This window comes from Giraffa tippelskirchi, chromosome 3 (genome assembly GCF_054371585.1).
Source record: "Giraffa tippelskirchi isolate mGirTip1 chromosome 3, T2T-mGirTip1v1.2.pri, whole genome shotgun sequence".
Lineage (NCBI taxonomy): Eukaryota > Metazoa > Chordata > Mammalia > Artiodactyla > Giraffidae > Giraffa > Giraffa tippelskirchi.
The window spans coordinates 6,695,340-6,713,799 of NC_137277.1; the positions used below are offsets into that span (position 1 = coordinate 6,695,340).

General features: G+C 60.7%; 2 protein-coding genes across 8 annotated transcripts in view; one reads left to right on the plus strand and one right to left on the minus strand.

Moving 5' to 3' along the window:
• Nucleotides 1–2,991, plus strand: part of SLC38A12 (solute carrier family 38 member 12) — a 52,900-nt gene extending 49,909 nt beyond the window's left edge. For all 7 annotated transcript variants that reach the window (XM_081575164.1, XM_081575165.1, XM_081575158.1 and 4 more), the window contains one exon: nt 498–2,991. In XM_081575164.1, the coding sequence (XP_081431290.1) occupies nt 498–1,258 (761 nt within the window). In that variant the 3' untranslated portion in view covers nt 1,259–2,991. The remainder of the gene's footprint in view (nt 1–497) is intronic.
• Nucleotides 2,992–7,091: 4,100 nt separating this feature from the next.
• On the minus strand, nt 7,092–17,846 carry GRIN2C (glutamate ionotropic receptor NMDA type subunit 2C). The gene is made up of 12 exons (XM_081581420.1): nt 17,448–17,846; nt 14,781–15,379; nt 14,337–14,451; nt 13,175–13,386; nt 12,848–13,013; nt 12,389–12,542; nt 11,962–12,087; nt 11,381–11,610; nt 10,577–10,737; nt 9,961–10,148; nt 8,641–8,873; nt 7,092–8,192 (listed from the first exon to the last, which is right to left on the minus strand). The coding sequence occupies exons 1-12, from the start codon at nt 17,844–17,846 to the stop codon at nt 7,092–7,094; spliced, it is 3,684 nt and encodes a 1,227-aa protein (XP_081437546.1).
• Between the last annotated feature and the right edge of the window lie 614 nt (nt 17,847–18,460).

Genomic DNA, 18,460 nt, shown 5'->3' on the forward strand with positions numbered 1-18,460 from the left:
CAGGAGGATGGCTCCTCCCAGTGTGCCCTCCACACTCCCCCACCCTCGATCCTCAGACAACCCAGTCTTTAAACCAAAGGAAGTAGAGTGACCAGAACCCTCTCCAGGCCTGCCCCCTGCCAGGAAGCTGGTGGGAAACCCCCCACCCCCAGAGCCGTGGGGCCAGTAAGGGAGCGGGCGTGCCTGGCCAGGAACCTGCGCTCCTCCTAGGGGACAGTGCACAGCTACTCTGCTGATTGCCCTCCTGCCGTGCCCAGCACCCTCCACCCCATCCCCGACACCTTCCTGTACCTGCAGGTGGGGGGAGTGGGCGGGAAGTCCCCCACAGCAGCAGCCACCACTGGCCTGCCCCCAAGGATGACTCTCACAGCCTTGGGAATCTTAGTGTGCTTTCCTTTGGGGCTCGGGTCCTGCGGTCACCGCCCCCAGACCTGAGACTGGCCCCAGGTGGGGCTGCCCCTCCTCTCTACCTGCCTGACCCCCGTCCTGTCTTCCAGCCTTCGCCATCATGATTGTGCTGGCCCTGGTGCGCATCGCGCACGGGCACGGGGAGGGGCACCCGCCGCTGGCCGACCTCTCCGGCGTCCGGAACCTGCTGGGCGTGTGCGTCTACTCCTTCATGTGCCAGCACTCCCTGCCGTCGCTCCTCACCCCTGTCTCCTCCAAGCGCCACCTCACGCGCCTGGTCCTCCTGGACTACGTGCTCATCCTGGCGTTCTACGGCCTCCTCTCCTTCACCGCCATCTTCTGCTTCCGCGGCGACAGCCTGCTGGACATGTACACCCTCAACTTCGCGCGCTGCGATGTGGTGGGCCTGGCCGCCGTGCGCTTCTTCCTGGCCCTCTTCCCTGTCTTCACCATCAGCACCAACTTCCCCATCATCGCCGTGACCCTCCGCAACAACTGGAAGACCCTCTTCCACCGCGAGGGGGGCACATACCCCTGGGTGGTGGACCGCGTGGCGTTCCCCACCATCACCCTGCTGCCCCCTGTGCTAGTGGCCTTCTGCACCCACGACCTGGAGTCCCTGGTGGGCATCACGGGGGCCTACGCGGGCACGGGCATCCAGTACGTCATCCCAGCCTTCCTGGTGTACCTCTGCCGCAAGGACACCCAGCTGGCCTTCGGCTACGGGACTGTCAACAAGCACCGGTCCCCCTTCCGCCACACCTTCTGGGTGGGCTTTGTGCTGCTCTGGGCTTTCTCCTGCTTCTTCTTTGTCACCGCCAACATCGTCCTCAGCGAGACCAAGCTCTGATGGCAGGACGTGTCTGGTGATGAGAGGGGCAGGGGCCCTCCACTGGCAGAGCCCAGAGCCCGTTGCCTTCCTGGGCTCAGTAGGGCAGGCAAGACCCGGGCTCTTGGAGGGGACCTCCTCCCCACCCAGGATTCCACACAGTCTGCACCTCGCTGGGGTTGCTCTCCTCCAGGTCCTCTTGCCTGGGGCTGCCCCCAGCCAGCCGAGTCCCACAGCAGGGCCACACGGCTGCTCCCAGGTTATAAGACTGGTTACTGGAATCAAGCCCTCTGCTTTGGAACGGTGGAGATGCAGTGCTGGCACTGCCACTATTTATACAAGACACGTGTCCCCCAGCCTCTCTCCCAGCCCCTCCTGCATCTTCATCTGGGAAACCCGTTCCACCGGGGCAAGCCCAGTGCCCTCCCGTCCTCCCCACTGGGCCTGGCAGGGCTCACCTTCCCACCAGGCCTGGAGGTGCCAAGTACCTCTCCTAGGGGAGCGCCAGGCCAGCCGGTGACAAGGACCGGACGTGCTAATTGGTCCCAGGGGCCCCAGACCAGAGTGGTGAGGGCCACACGGAGGGCACCAACACCTGTCCCGGGCTCCTGAGTCCACGATGACTCCGGAGCAGCAGGCGGAAGCAGCCCTTTCCTCGCAGACACAGCAGCCCACACATCCCTGGAACAGATCCTTGGGCCTCCTGCAGTGCCAGGGTGGGGGGGGCAGGGACCAACGTACAAGGGCCACTGGAGGGGAACGACCCTCAGCTGTCACTACCGTGGCTGGGAGCACCCCGGGAATGTGGCCCATGGTTCCCACCCTGTAAGAGGCCCCCGGATGTCCCCATCCCCACTCCAACACTAACAGGGGCTCCCTTTCAAGCTGGGCTGTGGGTACGGCCCGACGTCCACTCTCTTCATGTCCCCTTGGGTGCCGTGGGGTGAGATAGGGCCCCCTCACACTTCCCATGGAAGGAGGGCCAGGTTGCCAGGCACCTCACCAGCTTCATGTGGTACCCGCCTCCCCCCCCCACAATCATGCATGCACCTGCTGGGCCAGCCTCCCTGGGAGACATGGGCGACTCGAATGAACTGCATTTTCAACGTGCCTTCTCCTGCTTCAGGACCTGGGGGCTCCTCCTGGCCCTCCCTGGCGAGCCCCCGGCCCTGGGCCTAATCCTCCTGTTCTGGAGCCCAGAGCAGTGGACAGGAGCAGCCTCTGGGGTAGGGTCCCTGCCCCTCCGTCCTTTGATCTCAGTGCCTTGCTCTGCTCTCCAGGGAATCCCTGTAGCCTGCTCCCCGCCCCCTCCACTCCCACACGCCTCAACCGTCTTCAAACTTTGGACAGAGCGTGGACGCCAGGTCTTCTGAGGCCCACGGTGGTCTTGGGGAGGGGGACACGGGCTTTGCAAGAACACGGGGAGTCCGCAGGCGGTCCCAGTCCTCCCTTCGGGCCCCCGGGGCAGCCCCCGGCCTGTGAGAGTCCCGTGTCTCAATCTGCCACAACCTGCTTTCTCACTCTTGTCGCGCGTCTTCTGTCCTCACAGCTCGTCCAACGTACTGTTTGTTACCTTCCATCCTCCTGGAAAGATGCCCCTTCCCCGTTTGCCCTCGCAGCTGCCTCCCAGGAGGCCTTGCTGGGTGGGCGGGGCCGGGAGGCTTCCACGGTGACCCTGCCCCTGGGGCTGGGACCCTCCCTGGGGCTGCCCAGCTGAAAAGTCAATTAAAACATCTGTGCTTACCCTTCTCCAATTACATTCCCTCTTGCTTAAGGACAAAGCGAATCAAAGCATCCTGTCGCCTCAGGCTCCAAACCAAATTTTGGACACAAATTTATTAGCGTCGTAAAGCCAGGTTGATTTATGTGGCAATCTGGAGCTGACAGGCGCAGAGTCGGGTGGCCGCGTTCCGCTCTGCCTCCCAGCCAGGCAGCCACAGTCCCAGAAGGAAGTGGCCCGAGGTGACCACGTCAATGATGGCAAACCATGGCCCCTCACCCCTGCCAGTCTGGGCCCCTTTGCTCCTTGCTGTTTGCCTAACGTCTGTCCTGCTGGAGGTCAGATGGGGTCAGCGTCCTCTCTGCTGCTGATGGCCCTGGGGGAGAGGCGCCGAGGACCTGACAGCTGACCGGTCCCCAGGTGCTCACCTTGCCCATCCAGCATGTTCGGCTGTGTTGACACACGCTTAGGGAAGTGGGCAAGTGGGGTGATGGCTTCTAGTCTATAGACGGCCCTGTAGTCAGTGGTGGAGAAGCTAGAAAAGAATGCCAGCCCGACCTGGCTCAAGTCCAAGTTGTCACTGCAGAGGAGGATATAAACTCAGCGGCCGCGACCTGATGCCATTCACCTGCACTGCCTGCTCCAGCCTGGCCCCAAGGGCAGGCCAGGTCAAGGTGGGAGTCAGCCTACTCTGTCTGTTCCCCGTGAAATGCTGAGCCTTGTGCCAGCAGCTCCTGGCTGTGCCCTCACCTGAGGCCAGAGAGGCGGCTGCGGGCTTACAGATGAGGCATATGGCGGGTGACAGGCCAGGAGGCACTGCCAAGTGGTGGGAGGTGGGCAGCAGGCACCTTGCCAGGCCCTCAGCACACAGCTGTTCTTGCCAAAACAGGGGCGGGAGCAGCCTCAGCAACAGGCAGAGGCCAAAGTCAGGGTAGGGGAGGCCAGGAGCAGCCCCCACCTCCCAGGGAACTGGCTTAGGGGGAGAGCTGGTAGTGTGTTTGGCACTGGGCCAGTGAAGGCTGAAACGACGCCTCTTGAGAGACCCCACCCCTGACTGGGGCTGACACCTGGCTCTTCCGCAACCAGGATCCAGAGCTGCAGGTGGGAGCTGTACGATGTCGCCTCCCCAGGGCCTGGGGCTCATGGTGTAGACCGCAGAAAGGGGGAAGGGACATCTCTTGAGTGCCAGGTGTGTTCCAGGCATGGTACTGGGGACTCTCCACGTGAACCTTAGTGGCATAACTTTCAGGTTAAGAGTGGAGACCAAGAAATCGGACCTGCCACTTGCAGGCAGCAACCTCCAAGCACTCTCCTCCCGTCCTTTGTACCTGCGTCACTGACCCGTACGGGAGCTGAAGTCCTGTGCATAGTGCCTGGCACAGAAGTGCTCAGAAAGCTCTTACGGTGTACTGACACCCAGTTCCCTTGTCCTCACCAGACATACTGCACGTGTAGCCATGTCCCTCTGGACTCATCAAAGACCCCTGGCCTTGGTCCTCAGGCACCTAGTTGGTTTCATAGCCGCCTAGGGAGTCAAGTGTCTTCTTTTTGGCAGTTGCCTGCCACGATTCAGAAACAGGAAATGCACTTGAATTCTGTAGGGCTTTGGAGAGGAGGGAGTCTCTGGTTCCCCAACTTCCCCTGCAAACTGAAGGGCAGCCTTTCCCCCTTCACAGCCCCAGACTCAGCCCAGGCTGGGGAGTTCTGGAGCCAAGACGGAACCAAAGCTCGGGTATCCTGACCGAAACCATCTTGCCCACCCTTGTTTAAGCTCTGTGCCCCCTTCCCCACACTTGGGCCCCAGGAAGGAGGAGGTGTAGAGGATGAGCCCCTCAATAAAGACAGAGGAGAAACACAGTGACCAGGACAGCAGGAGGGAATGGAGTGAGACAGTGGGAAATGTCTGCAGCTGAGACGTGACCAAATGCCTCCCTCCCCGCGTGTCCCATCAAAAGAAAAACACAGCATTTTGGTGTCTGGGTTCAGCCGGCTGTTTGCTACCCAGTCACGCCCTGCTTTACGATTACTGAACATAACCATGCACTCACCCACACAGCTGGCTCCCTGCGCCCCTGCCAGGCTTTCTGCCCTCCCCTTGATCACGAAGGACCTTCTCTAGTCCTCCTGCAGAGGGGCAGCAGGCATCTGAACCTGCAGAAGGCATCCTTCCTGCCCCCACTCCCCGCTGAGACGCGCTTCTCCCCAGAATACATTCCTAGAGAAGGAGCCGGGCGGCCAGGAGCCTTGCCCTGGGCGCCGGACGGGCTCCTCCTTAGAGCCAGCCAGCAGCAGGCTCAGCCCCACATGTGGTTCTTAATTATCTTTACAGTTCTTGGTTATTAATGATCTTGGGCAGGAAGCGGAGAGCAGCTTGGACCTCACAACCCCCTCCCAGCCTCACCTACTGCAGCCTGCTCAGATCCAGGGGCTGGTGCTCAGATCCAGGGGCTGGTGCTCAGATCCAGGAGCTGGTGGCCAATGGTTAACCCTCTCACCTCCAGAGGCTGTGCCCTAGCACTCAGTCAGACCCACACTCACCACCTGTTGTGGAACTCCCAGATTCTGGATCTGAATCTGTGAAAATCCATGGGGCAGAGAAAGTGAAACTGACTTTGGATGGGAGCCCCCTAAACTGGTGGTGGTCAGGCCCTCTGGCTGCGAATGGAGGGGTATTAGAAATTTCCCCCACTCTACTATTTCAGCTGCTCTTATCCCTAAAGCCAAACAAAAAAAATTTCCAGTTTTCGTGGCTCCAGTCCTAGGCAGTGGACTATTTGGAGACTCGTGAGGGAACCCAGCCTCCTGGAAGCCAGCGAGGAAGAGTAGTGAGGGTAAGGGCACTGGGCAGCGGCCGCACGTGGTGCTGGCATCCAACACCACCCTCCCTGGCCTCCTCCCTAAGGCACGGGGTTAGTTTCCGCCCTGCTTCACCCAAATTGTCCAGGACAGAAAGGCCACGGGCTTCACACGCCCACAGTCAGAAAAGCTCTGCTGCAGAGTGGATGGAAGAAGGATTGCTGGCTGGCTTCAGTCATTGTGGGGCTAAATGTAATCACAGACGTGAAAGCACTGAAAACGGTGCTCAAGAGCTGTCTTTTTAGATGGTTCACAGCCAATGACATGAGGCAGAGGAAGGAGGTGGGGCTGGAGGACAAAGGACTGAGATGTGGGACAGATTCTCTGACCTGGGGGTCCTCCCAGCCCCAGGAGTCCTGACCCCAGAAGCCCACCCGTGCCAGGCTTCCAGAACTGGCAGGCAGTCTTAGCCCAGCACAGCCACCATGGCGTGAATACCTCTGGCCAGGAAAGCCCAGCAGGTTCCCCGCGACAGACCTCCCCGCACCATCGGCACCATGACATTGTCAGGCTCCCATTGGGGCCCCTGGTAGGGCAGGGCACCCACAGCCCCTGGCATGAGCCCTTGTTTTCAAGGACACTGAAGGATGAACACCATCCATCAACCACCAGAGCCCCCTGCTGAGCACATTTGTCACTTTTGGCACCAGGGTGGGAGGGAGCTGACACTGAAATCCAAGTGGCTTCTGCCTGGAGTCTTCACTCAGCCTCGCTTCCTGGGTACTCCCACCAAAGGAGCTGCCCACCTGCTGTAGGCAGGCACCTCACCTGGAATACTCCCATGATGCTCCTGTCACCTAAAGGCTGCTGTGTGTCCCCCTCCGGGGATGCAGAATGAGGCAGGCAGGGCCAGTGGGTTGTAAAAGATTGGTTTAATGTTCCAGCACTCGGCAAAAAAAAAAAAAAAAAAATCTCCAGCCAGGTGGAACAAGACACACAACAGCCCTGTCCCAACCCCAAGTTCCAGCTTCCATGCCTCCCACACCAAGCCCCCAGCAGCCACAACCAGGGTCCAGCTCATGGCAGGGGAGGGAGACCCCGCTGCTCCCTCCATGACTCCAGGCCAGGTGGGAAGGGATTTGCATAAGAAGGTAGCAGAAGCCCAACCTGCCACAGGACTGCGGTCGCTGAGGTCACTGAGCTGACCATGAAGATATCATCTGTCACTCGGTTGGATTTCAAGACAGAAGCCAGGAAAGCCAGAGACCACCTGCCCGCTAACTGCTGGCAGCGCCAGGCAGAGGATCCAGCTGAACAGGAACCGGAGGACCTGAGCCCTCACACTTCTGACTCCAAGCTGGAGATCCGCCTCCAGGTGCAAGGCCGTGGAAAGCCGTGCGTCCCATAGGCCGCCCTGCTGACCCCTTCCAGTTCCCCACTGTCGCTGTATTCTGGACTCAGCCCCAGGGTCCTGTCCCTGTGCCCCGGGGGCCCCCAGGCCCCGGGGAGCCAGGGGCCGTGGGCAGCACAGGGTGGGAGGTGAGGGCAGACAATCCCCCAGCAAAGCGGCAGGTGGGCATGGGCATGGAGGCAGGCGTGCTGTCTGTGCGGCCAGGCGAGGGGCCCGGCCCACAGCCCCTCCTGGCAGGCCTCTCGGTAAGATGGCAGCCGCATGGACTGGGCCGGTATCAAGCGCCCGCAGCCTGGGCGGACACACCGGGCGGGCCCGGAACTGGGCCGAGTGAAGGCTTCGGCCACCGAGCTGGACAGGGAAGCATGGCGCGGGCGCGACCCTCGGGCCCAGGCCTCGCGCAGGAGGGCCTCCCGCCGGGCCAGCTGCTCCGGCCCGAGCAGCGGCAGGTCCTCGGGCTCCGGGGGCTCCGGGAAGAGCGGCAGGAAGGGGCGTCCGGACCGGTCGGCGCGAGGGAAGGAGCTGTAGTGGCCGCGCTCGGGCGACAGGGGACGCTCCGGGAGCGCACGCCGCTCGGAGGCCGAGAATCGCCGCCCGCGGCGCCCGGGCCGCAGCGGCCACCGCGCCTCCCAGGCCCGCCGGCCCGACGCCCTGGAGACGTCGGGGAGGGCGGGCCTGGGCGTCGGGGGGCGGCCCGAGGGCTGCGCGGCTCTGCGCCCCAGCGCGGCGCGGCCCCCGCCCGGCGGCCTCCAGCCCGTGGGGCTCGGCTCGCGGGGAGGACCCGGGGTGGGCGGCCGCGGGCCGGGGCAGGCGGGCGGCGGGGGCGCAGGGCGGCCGCCGCCCCAGCTCTCAATGGTGCGCGTGGCGCGGTCCAGGGAGCTGCTCACCCCTGCCGTGGTCACCATGTCGCGCGCCGCCTGCAGCATCTTTAGCACGCTGGCCTGGGCCGAGCCGGCGGTGAAGTCGGGGCTGGGCGGGCGCGCGGGGCTGGCCAGGCTCTGCACGCCGCTGAAGCAGCTGTAGATGCCCTGGGCGGAGGGAGGGGACAGACCCGCCGTGAGCCGCGCCCTGCCCTCCGGGCCGCCCCACGCTGCACGCCCCCCGCCCCACGCCCCTCGCCCAGGTGGAAACCATCAACTCAGGCATCTTCAAGTCCCAGGAAGAAGCTAACATTTGTTAGACGCCTCTTATGTCCCGCCGGGAGCATTTACAGAGGAGCTCTGAGGCGCCAAGAGATGAACTCCCCCTAAACTCACACCGCTTGTAAATGGCAGTGAGGACTCGAACCCAGGTCAGTCTGGCTCCAAAGTCCTGCCCTGCCTGTTGGAGAAGGGCTCTGCCCCTCATCTGCTGCGTGATGCTGGCAGGCCATGCCACCTCTCCCGACCTCAGATTTTACATCTGTAAATGGGGCCAGGGGCCAGCTGGGTTGGTGCCCCTACAGCTGGGGCCTGGCGAGGGTGGACGGGCACCCACCCTGCTGAAAGCCAGCAGGAAGTCCAGCCGGGATGTGTTGGGCATGGAGTGGCGCAGCTTCCAGTAGACCAGGTGCTCCCAGGCGAAGACCAGCAGGGCCAGCCCCATGGCCACAAGCAACATGTAGAAGACACCCGCCATGTTGTCGATGTCCAGCTTGCTGCTCATCACCTCGTTCTTCTCATTCTGGCAGATCCCCGAGAGCCACACCGTCTCCAGCTTCTGGGTCTCCCCTGGGGGTGGGGGGTGCACACCTGGCTCAGGGAGGATGCTTCCAGCGCTCACCTACGCCTGAAGTGAGGCGGGGTCTGGGGCCAGGGTACCACCCACCTGTAGGACTACACAGGGATCAGCCATACAGGGGAGGAGGGGGGAAAGGGTGTCAATAAGCAGGAGGGAGAAGGGCCAAGTGGGACCTGGGGGGGTGCAATGCCAGCCTCTGACACGCTCACCTCCCACATGCCCAGTAAAGGCTTGTTGACTGGGTAAATGTTATCATTCATTTATTCATCAAAGACTTATTGATCACCTGCATGCCAGGCATGGAGCTGGGCACACAGAGACAAAAGACCTAGGCCTCCAGGGAGGCTGCAAACACCTTCACTCTTATCACTCGCATTACTCTGCAGCAATGATGGAAAACCAGTTTCTTTATCTAACTGGGACTCTAAATTTAGAGCTCTCTCTGGGTCTCGGAGCAGCCCAGCTGGACTGCTCACAGGTGTGAGCTCTCGGTACCAAGGCCAGCCTGGGCCAGGGCTCTGGTATTAGGCTGGCTCTTGGCACCACTCCCAAGTCATCTCAAGATGAAAATGGAGAGAATTCCCTGACTGTCCAGTGGTTAGGACTCCAAGCTTCCACTGCAGGGGGCACAGGTTCAATCCCCGGTCAGGGAACTAAGATCTCGCATGTCCCAAGGCGCAGCCAAAATAAATTAATAAATAAAAGATAGCTGTTGTTAAAAAAAAAAAAAGATGGAAATGGAGGAGAGGGGTCTTGGGAAAAAGTAAAGGAGTTCAGACACCCCACCTCAGCCCCCGCTGTGTGGCCTGAGCTCCCTCCTTCAAGGATTCCACAACTATTTCCTGCTCCCTCCTGGCCAACTCATCCCTCTCCAGGTCCCCCTCCAGTTTTTCTTAATGCCCCCACACAACTACTGTGCCAGCCTCCCACCCCCAGAGCCTCTGTCCCTGCCCACAGGCACTGGGCACTCAGAGAACAGCAGTGGAGATGCTGACCAGCCACCAGGCAGCTGTCCCAACCACGGGCTTTGTCAACCACGTGGGACCCACCCCAGCCCCCACCAGCAGCTGCACCCACCGTCTCCCAGGAACTGTAGGAGTGCAAGGTCTATGGCCCGCTTCCAGTGGGAGTCCTTCTGCATGGCGATGCCATAGCCAGTGGTGGCAAAGACCTTGCCAGAGCCGATGGTGACCAGCTTGCAGCCTTCATCCTTGCCAGCCATGTAGTTGAGGACAGCAGCGTCGTAGATGAAGGCATCCAGCTTCCTGGGGGACAGGCTGAGCCCTCAGGCTGGCGATCAAGCAAGGTGAGGGGCACCGAACCCGGGGGTGGGGTGGGTAGAGCCTTCTCTTCCCTGGGGTCCTGGATGCAGAGAAGCCCCCTGCCACAGCTTGGGAACCCTACCTCCCCCTTCAGAGAGGCCAGGGGGCTCTCTGCCCCTGGAGGACATGCCCTCTCTGCCTTCTGGGCCCCTAAAGACCCTAAGAAGGTCATAACCAACACTTGGGGGCAAGGCTGAACCCTGGTCAGTACCACAGCTGTGTCCCTGGGCTCTGGTGGGTGCCCATTTTTGTCTCACTCTGCCCCTCCCCAGGAGTCCTACAGGGCAACCCAGTCTCACCATCCCCACCTTGGGTCTCTCGGGGAGACACGTGGGTAGAGACAGAGGGTGGGTGCAGGACTGCAGACCCACCCCATCTTGAGGCTGGTCAGCGCATCCTCCACAGAGCGCTGGTTGAACTTGACCATGTGGGTGTGCATGTCACGGTAGTTGCTGCGGATGTTCCGCTCCGTGCTGCCGTTGGGCACCGTGCCAAAGCGGAAGGGCGGGTACTGATCCTGTGGCCGCTGGAACTGCGGGCAGAAGGTGGCTGTCGGCATTCCTAACCCTTCCTCCGACCTTCCAGGCACCAACACCCCCAACCCCATCCCCGTAGCCTGGACTCGCACAGGAATGGCAGAGCTGTCTTAGAGACTGTGCCAGGCCTTGGAGAAGGCAGTGGCATCCCACTCCGGTACTCTTGCCTGGAAGATGCCATGGACGGAAGAGCCTGGTAGGCTGCAGTCCATGGGGTCGCTGAGTCGGACACAACTGAGCGACTTCACTTTCACTTTTCACTTTCATGCATTGGAGAGGGAAATGGCAACCCACTCCAGTGTTCTTGCCTGGAGAATCCCAGGGACGGGGGAGCCTGGTGGGCTGCCGTCTATGGGGTCACACAGAGTCGGACACGACTGAAGCAACTTAGCAGCAGCAGCAGCAGTGCCATGCCTGTGTCCTCCAAACGAGGACACGGAGGCCAGGACAAGGAAAGATGCACTCAAGACATACTAAGTGGACTTAAGCCATTTCTCCCCTCCCTAGGCTCCCTGGCTTCTTCCTGCTCCCGCCTCCAGTTCTGCTGATTCCAGCTGTCCTGTGTCCCACCAAGCCCTGCCCCTATCTGCCCACGGCATCCCCCGCCCTGCCCCCCTCCAACAGCAGGGGTTCCAGAACCTTCTTATCACTGAGGCCGGACACGGTGTCAATGTACTGCTCCTGGATCATGAAGGCGGCCAGGTTGGCAGTGTAGCTGGCGAGGAAGATGACGGCAAAGAAGGCCCACACCAGCACCATGATCTTGCTGGTGGTCCCCCGGGGGTTCTCAATGGGCACCGAGTTGTTGAAGACCAGCGCCCAGAGCAGCCACACGGACTTGCCGATGGTGAAGGACGGGCCCCCCGACCCTGGGGGGCAAGAGGGCAGACGCTGGGGCTCCTCTTGCCCAGCACAGAGGGCATCAGGTCCAGCCCACCTGAGGCCACGGCTCCTGTCTCCACTAACCCCATCCCTAGCCATCCCCAGCCCAGAGCACAACTCACTTTGCTCCTCCCTCTCATGCATCTGACGGGTCCCCTGCGTGTTGTCTGAAGGCCGGGAACCCCACCTAGGGGGCATTCTCTGAAAGGCTCCCCCCACTCCACTCCCCCATCCTCTCACCCTCTAACCACCCTCACCCCTCCACCCGTAGCCCTGAGCCCACCCCTCCAGGAAGCTCTAAGCCTGCTCCCTCCTCCCAGGCCCGAGTGGGAGCTTACTCTTGCCGCTGGTGAGGTTCCGGTTGTAGCTGACGGGGCTGAAGTACTCGAACATGAAGACAGTGATGGCCACGACCGTGAGACACATGACGAACATCATGACCCACACGGCAGGGCTGTAGGGCTCTGGGAACAGAGGGAGGCGGCTCAGAGGAGGCCTGGGTGCAGACAGGTGGGTCCGCTTGGTCACCAGCCCCTTGGACGGAGCCAAGGGAGTCTCTGACTCTCAGAGCAGCGGAGCCCCAGGGGAGATGCCACCCCTGGGGAGACCAGGCTCCCCAGCAAGCCTTGGTCTCCCCTCTCCATCTGCCCGGCGACAGGGTCCTGTCACCCAATGTTTGCCCTCCAAGGGCCCACCCCAGGCTCCATACATCCACGTGGGGGTCCCTCCGCAGCACCCTCGCCCCCTCCCCACCCAGAGCCGCACCCAGGAAGGCCGAGGGGGAGACAGTGCCGTTGCTGCGGGCCACCATCACGCTGATGCCCGTCTCCACGAAGGGCACGGAGAAGTCCACAATCTCGGAGCGCTCCTCGTTGATGGTGAGGGAGCCGATGGCCATGTCCGCACGCTTGTAGTACACCTGAGGGTCAGGCCCAGATCGGAGGAGGGGTTCTCGCTCCCCTCCTGGCTCCTCGGCCAGCACCCTCCACCCGAGTCCTCAGAGCTGCACCCCTGCAGTCATCACTGGTGCCAACACAGTCCCCGTGCCAGCTTGGAGACCCTTGGGAGCTGGGCCTGGATCTCACCCCAATGGATCCCCAGCACAGGAGGAAACACCTAAGGGACTATCTGGGGGTGGCTGACAGATGTCGGGGCGGGGAGCAGGGGCCCGGGGCGACAGGCAGGGCAGGTAGGTGGGCTCGGGCACCCTGGGGGCGGGCCTACCTCCCCAATCATGCCGTTCCACACTCCGCGCACCCTCTTGCCATGCTTGCCATTGGTCACCAGGTACAGGTCATAGGAGAACCTGACCACCTTGGCCAGCTTCTTGAGGATGTCGATGCAGAAGCCCTTACAGCAAAGCTTGGTGTAGGGGGCCGCATCACCGCTGCTGCCACCAAGAAGACCACCCGGGGTCAGAGCCAGTGGCTCTTTCAGCCTGGCATGCGGACCCTGCCCCCATTCCCGAGCATAAGACACACACTCTCCCGCCATCACTCAGGGGTGCACAGCTAACATCGCCCCCCCCCACCCCCGTGTGTTCTGGCAGACCTGAAGGTGTGGTTGCTCTGCCGGCGGCAGGGCACGGTGTTGGGCACGCAGCCGCCTGTGCCAGGATCGGGACTCTCCACGATGACAAAGGGTCGCTCCTCCAGCGTGGCCACTGTCAGGTGCCGACTGTCCATCACAGGCTGCAGGGAGGCACTGTACCGAGGCCACACGGGGTACTTCATCTGGAGGACGCCGTGATCCCAGCGCCCCACCTGCAGAGGGTGACCGGCTTCAGCCTAGGACCTTCAGCCCTACTGTACCCATCCTGTAGGTATGGCTTCTGTGGGGGGGCCTGCCAGGACCAAGAATCCCCCCACCACTCCTAGGGTCACATGGGACAGGCCAGAGCAGGGCCTGGGGCGAGAGAGTTTGGAGAACAGGAGCGTCAGGACAAAGGGCTGGGCACGCCCAGAAGGGAAGACCTCCCTGAAGCCTCCCGGGCCTCTGGTCCTCACACTTTCCAGCCCAGCTTCCACATTGCTGCTGGCCAAAGGAGTCTTCCTAAAGCCCAGACCTGAGCCTTTCTCTCCACACTCATTCCCTGGACCCTCACACAAAGTCCTTAGCCCAGCACTAAATACCCTTCACACTCAGGTTCAACTTCTCTCCATCACCCCATCCTCCACACCCCTGAACACATCGATTAAAAATGCTCCACATTCTTCTTCCCCTTGGTCTATACAAGACCAGTATCCCTTACTTGTGGGCTCCTACTCAACCGTCTATAGCCCAGACCAAATGTTCCAACTTCTGGGAAAACTTGTCCAGTTTCCTCCTTTGAAGGCAGAATCAATTTCTGCCCCTCCTCTCTACTCCCATAATGCTTTGCAAACCTTCTTTCATAAGCAAGGATCTCCCCACAGTCTATTTTTTTTCCATCCATCTAGCCAACACAGCCGTGAGTTACTCCTCCAAGGGCAGGACTATGTAATAAGAGTGCTTAATAAGTTCTATAGTGGAGGGAGGCCAGAGTGGTGTGGGAGCCCAGAGCAGAGGTGCCTCACCCACCCAGGGGGACCTGGAAGGCTTCTCAGTGGAGATGTTTCAGCTGAGACTGAAGGATGAGGGGCTGGATAAGAGGCAGATGGGACTCAGCTGAGGGGCAAGGAGAGGGGACACAATGAAAGGATACCGAGGGCCCCTGGGCTCACCCCCTTCTCACCATCTCCCAGAGGCGGTGCCGGTTGAGGGCAATCACCACCATGGTGGGCTGGACCAGGTACCCACCAGGGCTGAAGGAAAAGTCCCGGCCCTCCCAGGAGACATTGAGTAGGTGCCTGCGAGGAGGGGAGAAGCCAGTGTCCCCTGAGCCCTGCCTACCGCCCAGCCCAGGGCCGGATGTACCCTCCCCCACCACCTCTCTGCTCACCACCACCACCTGGTAGCATTTGTGTATTTACTACTGTTCCTTATGTTGACCCCCGGAGTCCTCACCACATTCTCACACCCCGCTCTTTTCTCAGATGAAAAACTAAGGCCCAGGGAGGTGAGGTTACTCGGCCCCAGGTCACACAGCTAGTGGGAGGTGTCACAGGCAAGCCCAAACTCCCTGCCACCTCGGGCCTTGAAGCACCCCCTCACTCCCATGCCCTGGGCAGGTGCCTACCTGTAGAAGGCCTCCCGGGCAGGGCTGAGGGGCCCGGGGTGGGTGCGGCAGTCCCCAGCAGGGGCGGGCAGGGCGCCGTGCTGGCGCCGGTAGCCGTGGGCGCCCAGGGCCAGGATGGCCACGCCGTCTCGGACCTTCTGGCGCAGGCTGAGGCGCCAGCTCTCAGTGACGACACTGATGAGGCCCACGGGGAAGACGGCAGGGGGCATGTCGGTGCTGCCCAGAGCCAGGCTGGGCACCAGCCACACGTGCCCGGGCCCCACCAGGCCAGCCTGCGCCGCCTCGGCGAAGAGCACCTCGGCCTCCTCGCGCGAGCAGTAGGCCACCAGCACCGGAGCGTCGAGCTGGCGCAGCAGGCGCTGGGTGTGCGCGCGCGCCCCGCCGGGGCCCAGCTCCAGCGTGAGCACGTCCAGCAGCCGCCAGCTCAGGTAGCTGGCGTCGGCGACGGCGCGCACGCCTTCGAGGAAGAGCGCGTGGCCGGGGTGCAGGCTGGTGATCACGGCGAAGGCGCTCCAGTCGTACTCCTCCAGCACCTTGAACAGCACCTGCAGCTGCTGCTCCAGGGACACGCCCAGCTGCAGGAAGGCGGAGCCCGGCTCCTGCGGGGCGGGGGCGGGGCCTGAGCGGGGCGGGGCCGGTCGTGCCCCGCCCCTCGGTTAACCCCGCCCCCACGCCCCTGCATCGCAAGATGCTGGGCGCCCCTGCGGCCCCTATCCCTGCTATGCCCTTCATCCCTCCCTCGGGTCCCGCGCGTGGTTCCCAGCCCCTGCTGTCCAGGAGAATCCCCTGGAGAGTATTTTTAAAACTCTGGTGCCTGACCAAGTCTGGACCGCAGACTGGCAGTAGCAGCGTCACCTCGGCGCTTGTAGGAAATGTAAATTTTCGGGGTGCAATGCACACCTGCTGGGGCAGACTCTCTAAGGATGGCGCCCAGGGATTTGTATTTCAACAAACTCTTCAGATGACTCTAGAGCCCTCTAGTCCCGCCAAACTGAATGGGCATCTCAGAAACAGCACACTGGGCGTCTGTATTTTTCTACAGCACTGTGAGAGTGGAGAGTCACCTGTGCTGAGAGATAATGTCAGGCCCAGAGGCAACTGGGAAAGCTTCGTCCTCTACAGAGCCCTGGCGGTGAGAAAGTTCCTTCTCTCCCCTGCCTCGGCCACCACAAAGCACCCTGGCCCTGCCAGATCTAGCCTGGACTAGGGCAGTCCTCTCCAAGCTGTAGGGTCCCTGCTGCCACTCTGCCCCACCATGATTTCACCACACTGCGACTGTCCCAATCTTTTAAAAAAGCAACTCCATGAAAACCCTATAAGACAAGCAAACCAGTTCCTTCAACAAACAAATTTACAAGGAAAAAAGAGAGAGATGGAAGAGGAGACTTGAGACGGAGACTTGGAAGTGGTACCAACCAATCGCTACGTGGGACACTAGTTTGGCTCCTGCTTCAAGTCAACAGACTTTAACATACACATTTATGATGTTTATGAGACAATGGGGGAAGATTTGAACACTGCCTGGATGTGTTCTGCTGTTAAGGGATTTTTATTGTGTTTTAGATGGGATGATGTATGGTGGTTTTATTACTTTGTAAAGAACTATCATCTAGAGTTGTGTACTGAGGTATTTATGGATGAGATAAATATTGCATCTGGGTTTTGCTTCAAAATAATACAGAAGAAGGGAAAGTGGGTGGGAGTAAGGATAAGGCCTGGTTGGCCTGGGGGTTAAATGGGATCATTGAACTCTTCTATTTTTATGTATGCTCAAAATTCCCCATAATAAAAATATAAGCATAAAAGACGGGCAAATAGATCAGTCTCTCCCCTCAACACCTTCAGCTCCTCACTTTCTTAGGGTAAAACCCAAATATCTTCCCATGTAGTTGGGACCTCACCTCCGTCTCCAGGCTTCTCTCTGTTCCTTATACACTCTGCTCCTTCTCGCCTCCGAACATTTGCACTACTGTAAACTGCCTAGAACTACTCTCTTGGCCTAGGACACTCACTCCCACTCCACCCCCCACACACAACTTGTCAATCCCCTTCATCCTCCAGGTCTCAGCTTAGGTGTCACTTTTTAAGAGACCTTCTTCTCTGACCAGCCCCCGACCCAGGAGGGGCCCTATTGGACTCCCTCGTGGCACCTCGTGTTTTTTTCCGGACGCTGATCCCAGCTGTGACTACAGGTGAATGTGTGTTTAGAACTTTCTCCCCCCGGGACAGACAGCGAGAGTATGCCTCCCCCAGGTCTCAGAGAGTGACCTGCCCCACAAGTTCTAGCCTGGCTACTTCAGATCCCATGCCCAGCCTGGTCCTTCGAGCTGGGGCCTGGAGCCTGACCAAGGAAGGCCAGAAAAACAGGGAAAAGGCGAGCCAGGGCTGTCTCAGAACCAGAGGTGGGTTTTTCACCTGCTCACCCCTCATCCAATCACAAATGTGAAAGCAGCTCAGAAAGTTTATCTTCCAGAACATAGGACCATCATTCCCACAGCCTTCCCCTCCCTCACCCATGTCTCTCTCAGTCCCCACATCCTTGCTGGGCCCACCCAATCCCACCTTCCCGGGACCCAAGCATCTCTCTGGCCCAGACTCAGCCCACACTCCCAGCCCCAGCCTGGCTCCAAGCTCAAGGGATGGGGAGACGTGACTTTGAATGGGCACCTTGGGGGTGAGGACCACAGCAGAGCCCCCACTGATGCTGAGGATCGGCACGTGGGTCTGGGAGGAGATGAAGTCCAGGATCTGGGCCACGGCTTCGGTGCCCACGTTGTCCTCAAAGACGATGCCATGGACCCGGGCAGCACCCAGGAGCCCGCAGATCTGGGTGAGAAGACTGCTGGGGTTGGTGTTGTTGACCCCCATGGTCAGTGGCTGGATCTCCAGGGGCAAGTCCAGGAAGCTCTGGGGGGTGAAGCGGGTACGGGCCTGGGCCTGCGGGGACCCCGAGCTCCCAAACACCACGGCCACCGTCACAGTCTGCTCTCCCTGCCCAGGGCCCAGCCCTGCCCAGGCCCCGAGGAGTGAGGTAAGCAGCAGGGCCAGGCCCAGGGCCACACCCATGTCCACCGGAGGGTCCTGCAGAGAGAGCAGGGTAGGCACAGGCAGGGAGACGGAGGCATGGAGAAAAAACAAGAAGGACACAGAGGAAGCGAAAGCCAGAGTCAGAGGGACAGACATCCAGAGGATGAAAGAGAAGAGGGAGGAGCCTCCTTCCACAGAGAGAGGCAGACAGACACAGACAGACACAGAGAAAGAGGCAGAGAGGTTAGCTGAGTGTCCATGTGCAGCCTGGAGACCAGGGTCTGGGCAGACCGTGGCCCGGATGGGTATTCATGACTTCCCTTCTGCTGCTGAAGAGCACGCTCGGCTAGAAAGGCCAGACCTCTGAAATTTATCCATCTGGGCTCTGTCCCAGGAAGCTACACATCAAACGCTAACCTGGTACCAAGTGCATGGATTTGAGTCAGGGAGACCTGAGTTCAAGTCCCAGTTCTGCCACTCACTGACTGTGTGATCTTGGGGAAGTTGCTTAGCCTCTCTGAGCCATGATTTCTTGCCTGCAATAATCACAGGACTACTTCACAGCAGTGAGAGGGCTACCCACTGTTATTAGCATCCTTATTGTCTAGGTGACAGCCCCATAGCCAGGTAAAGGAAGGCAACTCTTGTAACAC

Excerpts from the sequence above, each read along its gene's own strand:
- GRIN2C (XM_081581420.1), bottom strand. The coding sequence starts at position 17,846 with ATGGGTGTGGCCCTGGGCCTGGCCCTGCTGCTTACCTCACTCCTCGGG. Across the intron at positions 13,387-14,336 it reads GGCACCGCCTCTGGGAGATG|GTGGGGCGCTGGGATCACGG; the intron begins GTGAGAAGGGGG and ends CACCCTCTGCAG. Across the intron at positions 8,193-8,640 it reads TCCTGCTGGCTTTCAGCAGG|GGCATCTACAGCTGCTTCAG; the intron begins GTGGGTGCCCGT and ends CCCTCCGCCCAG.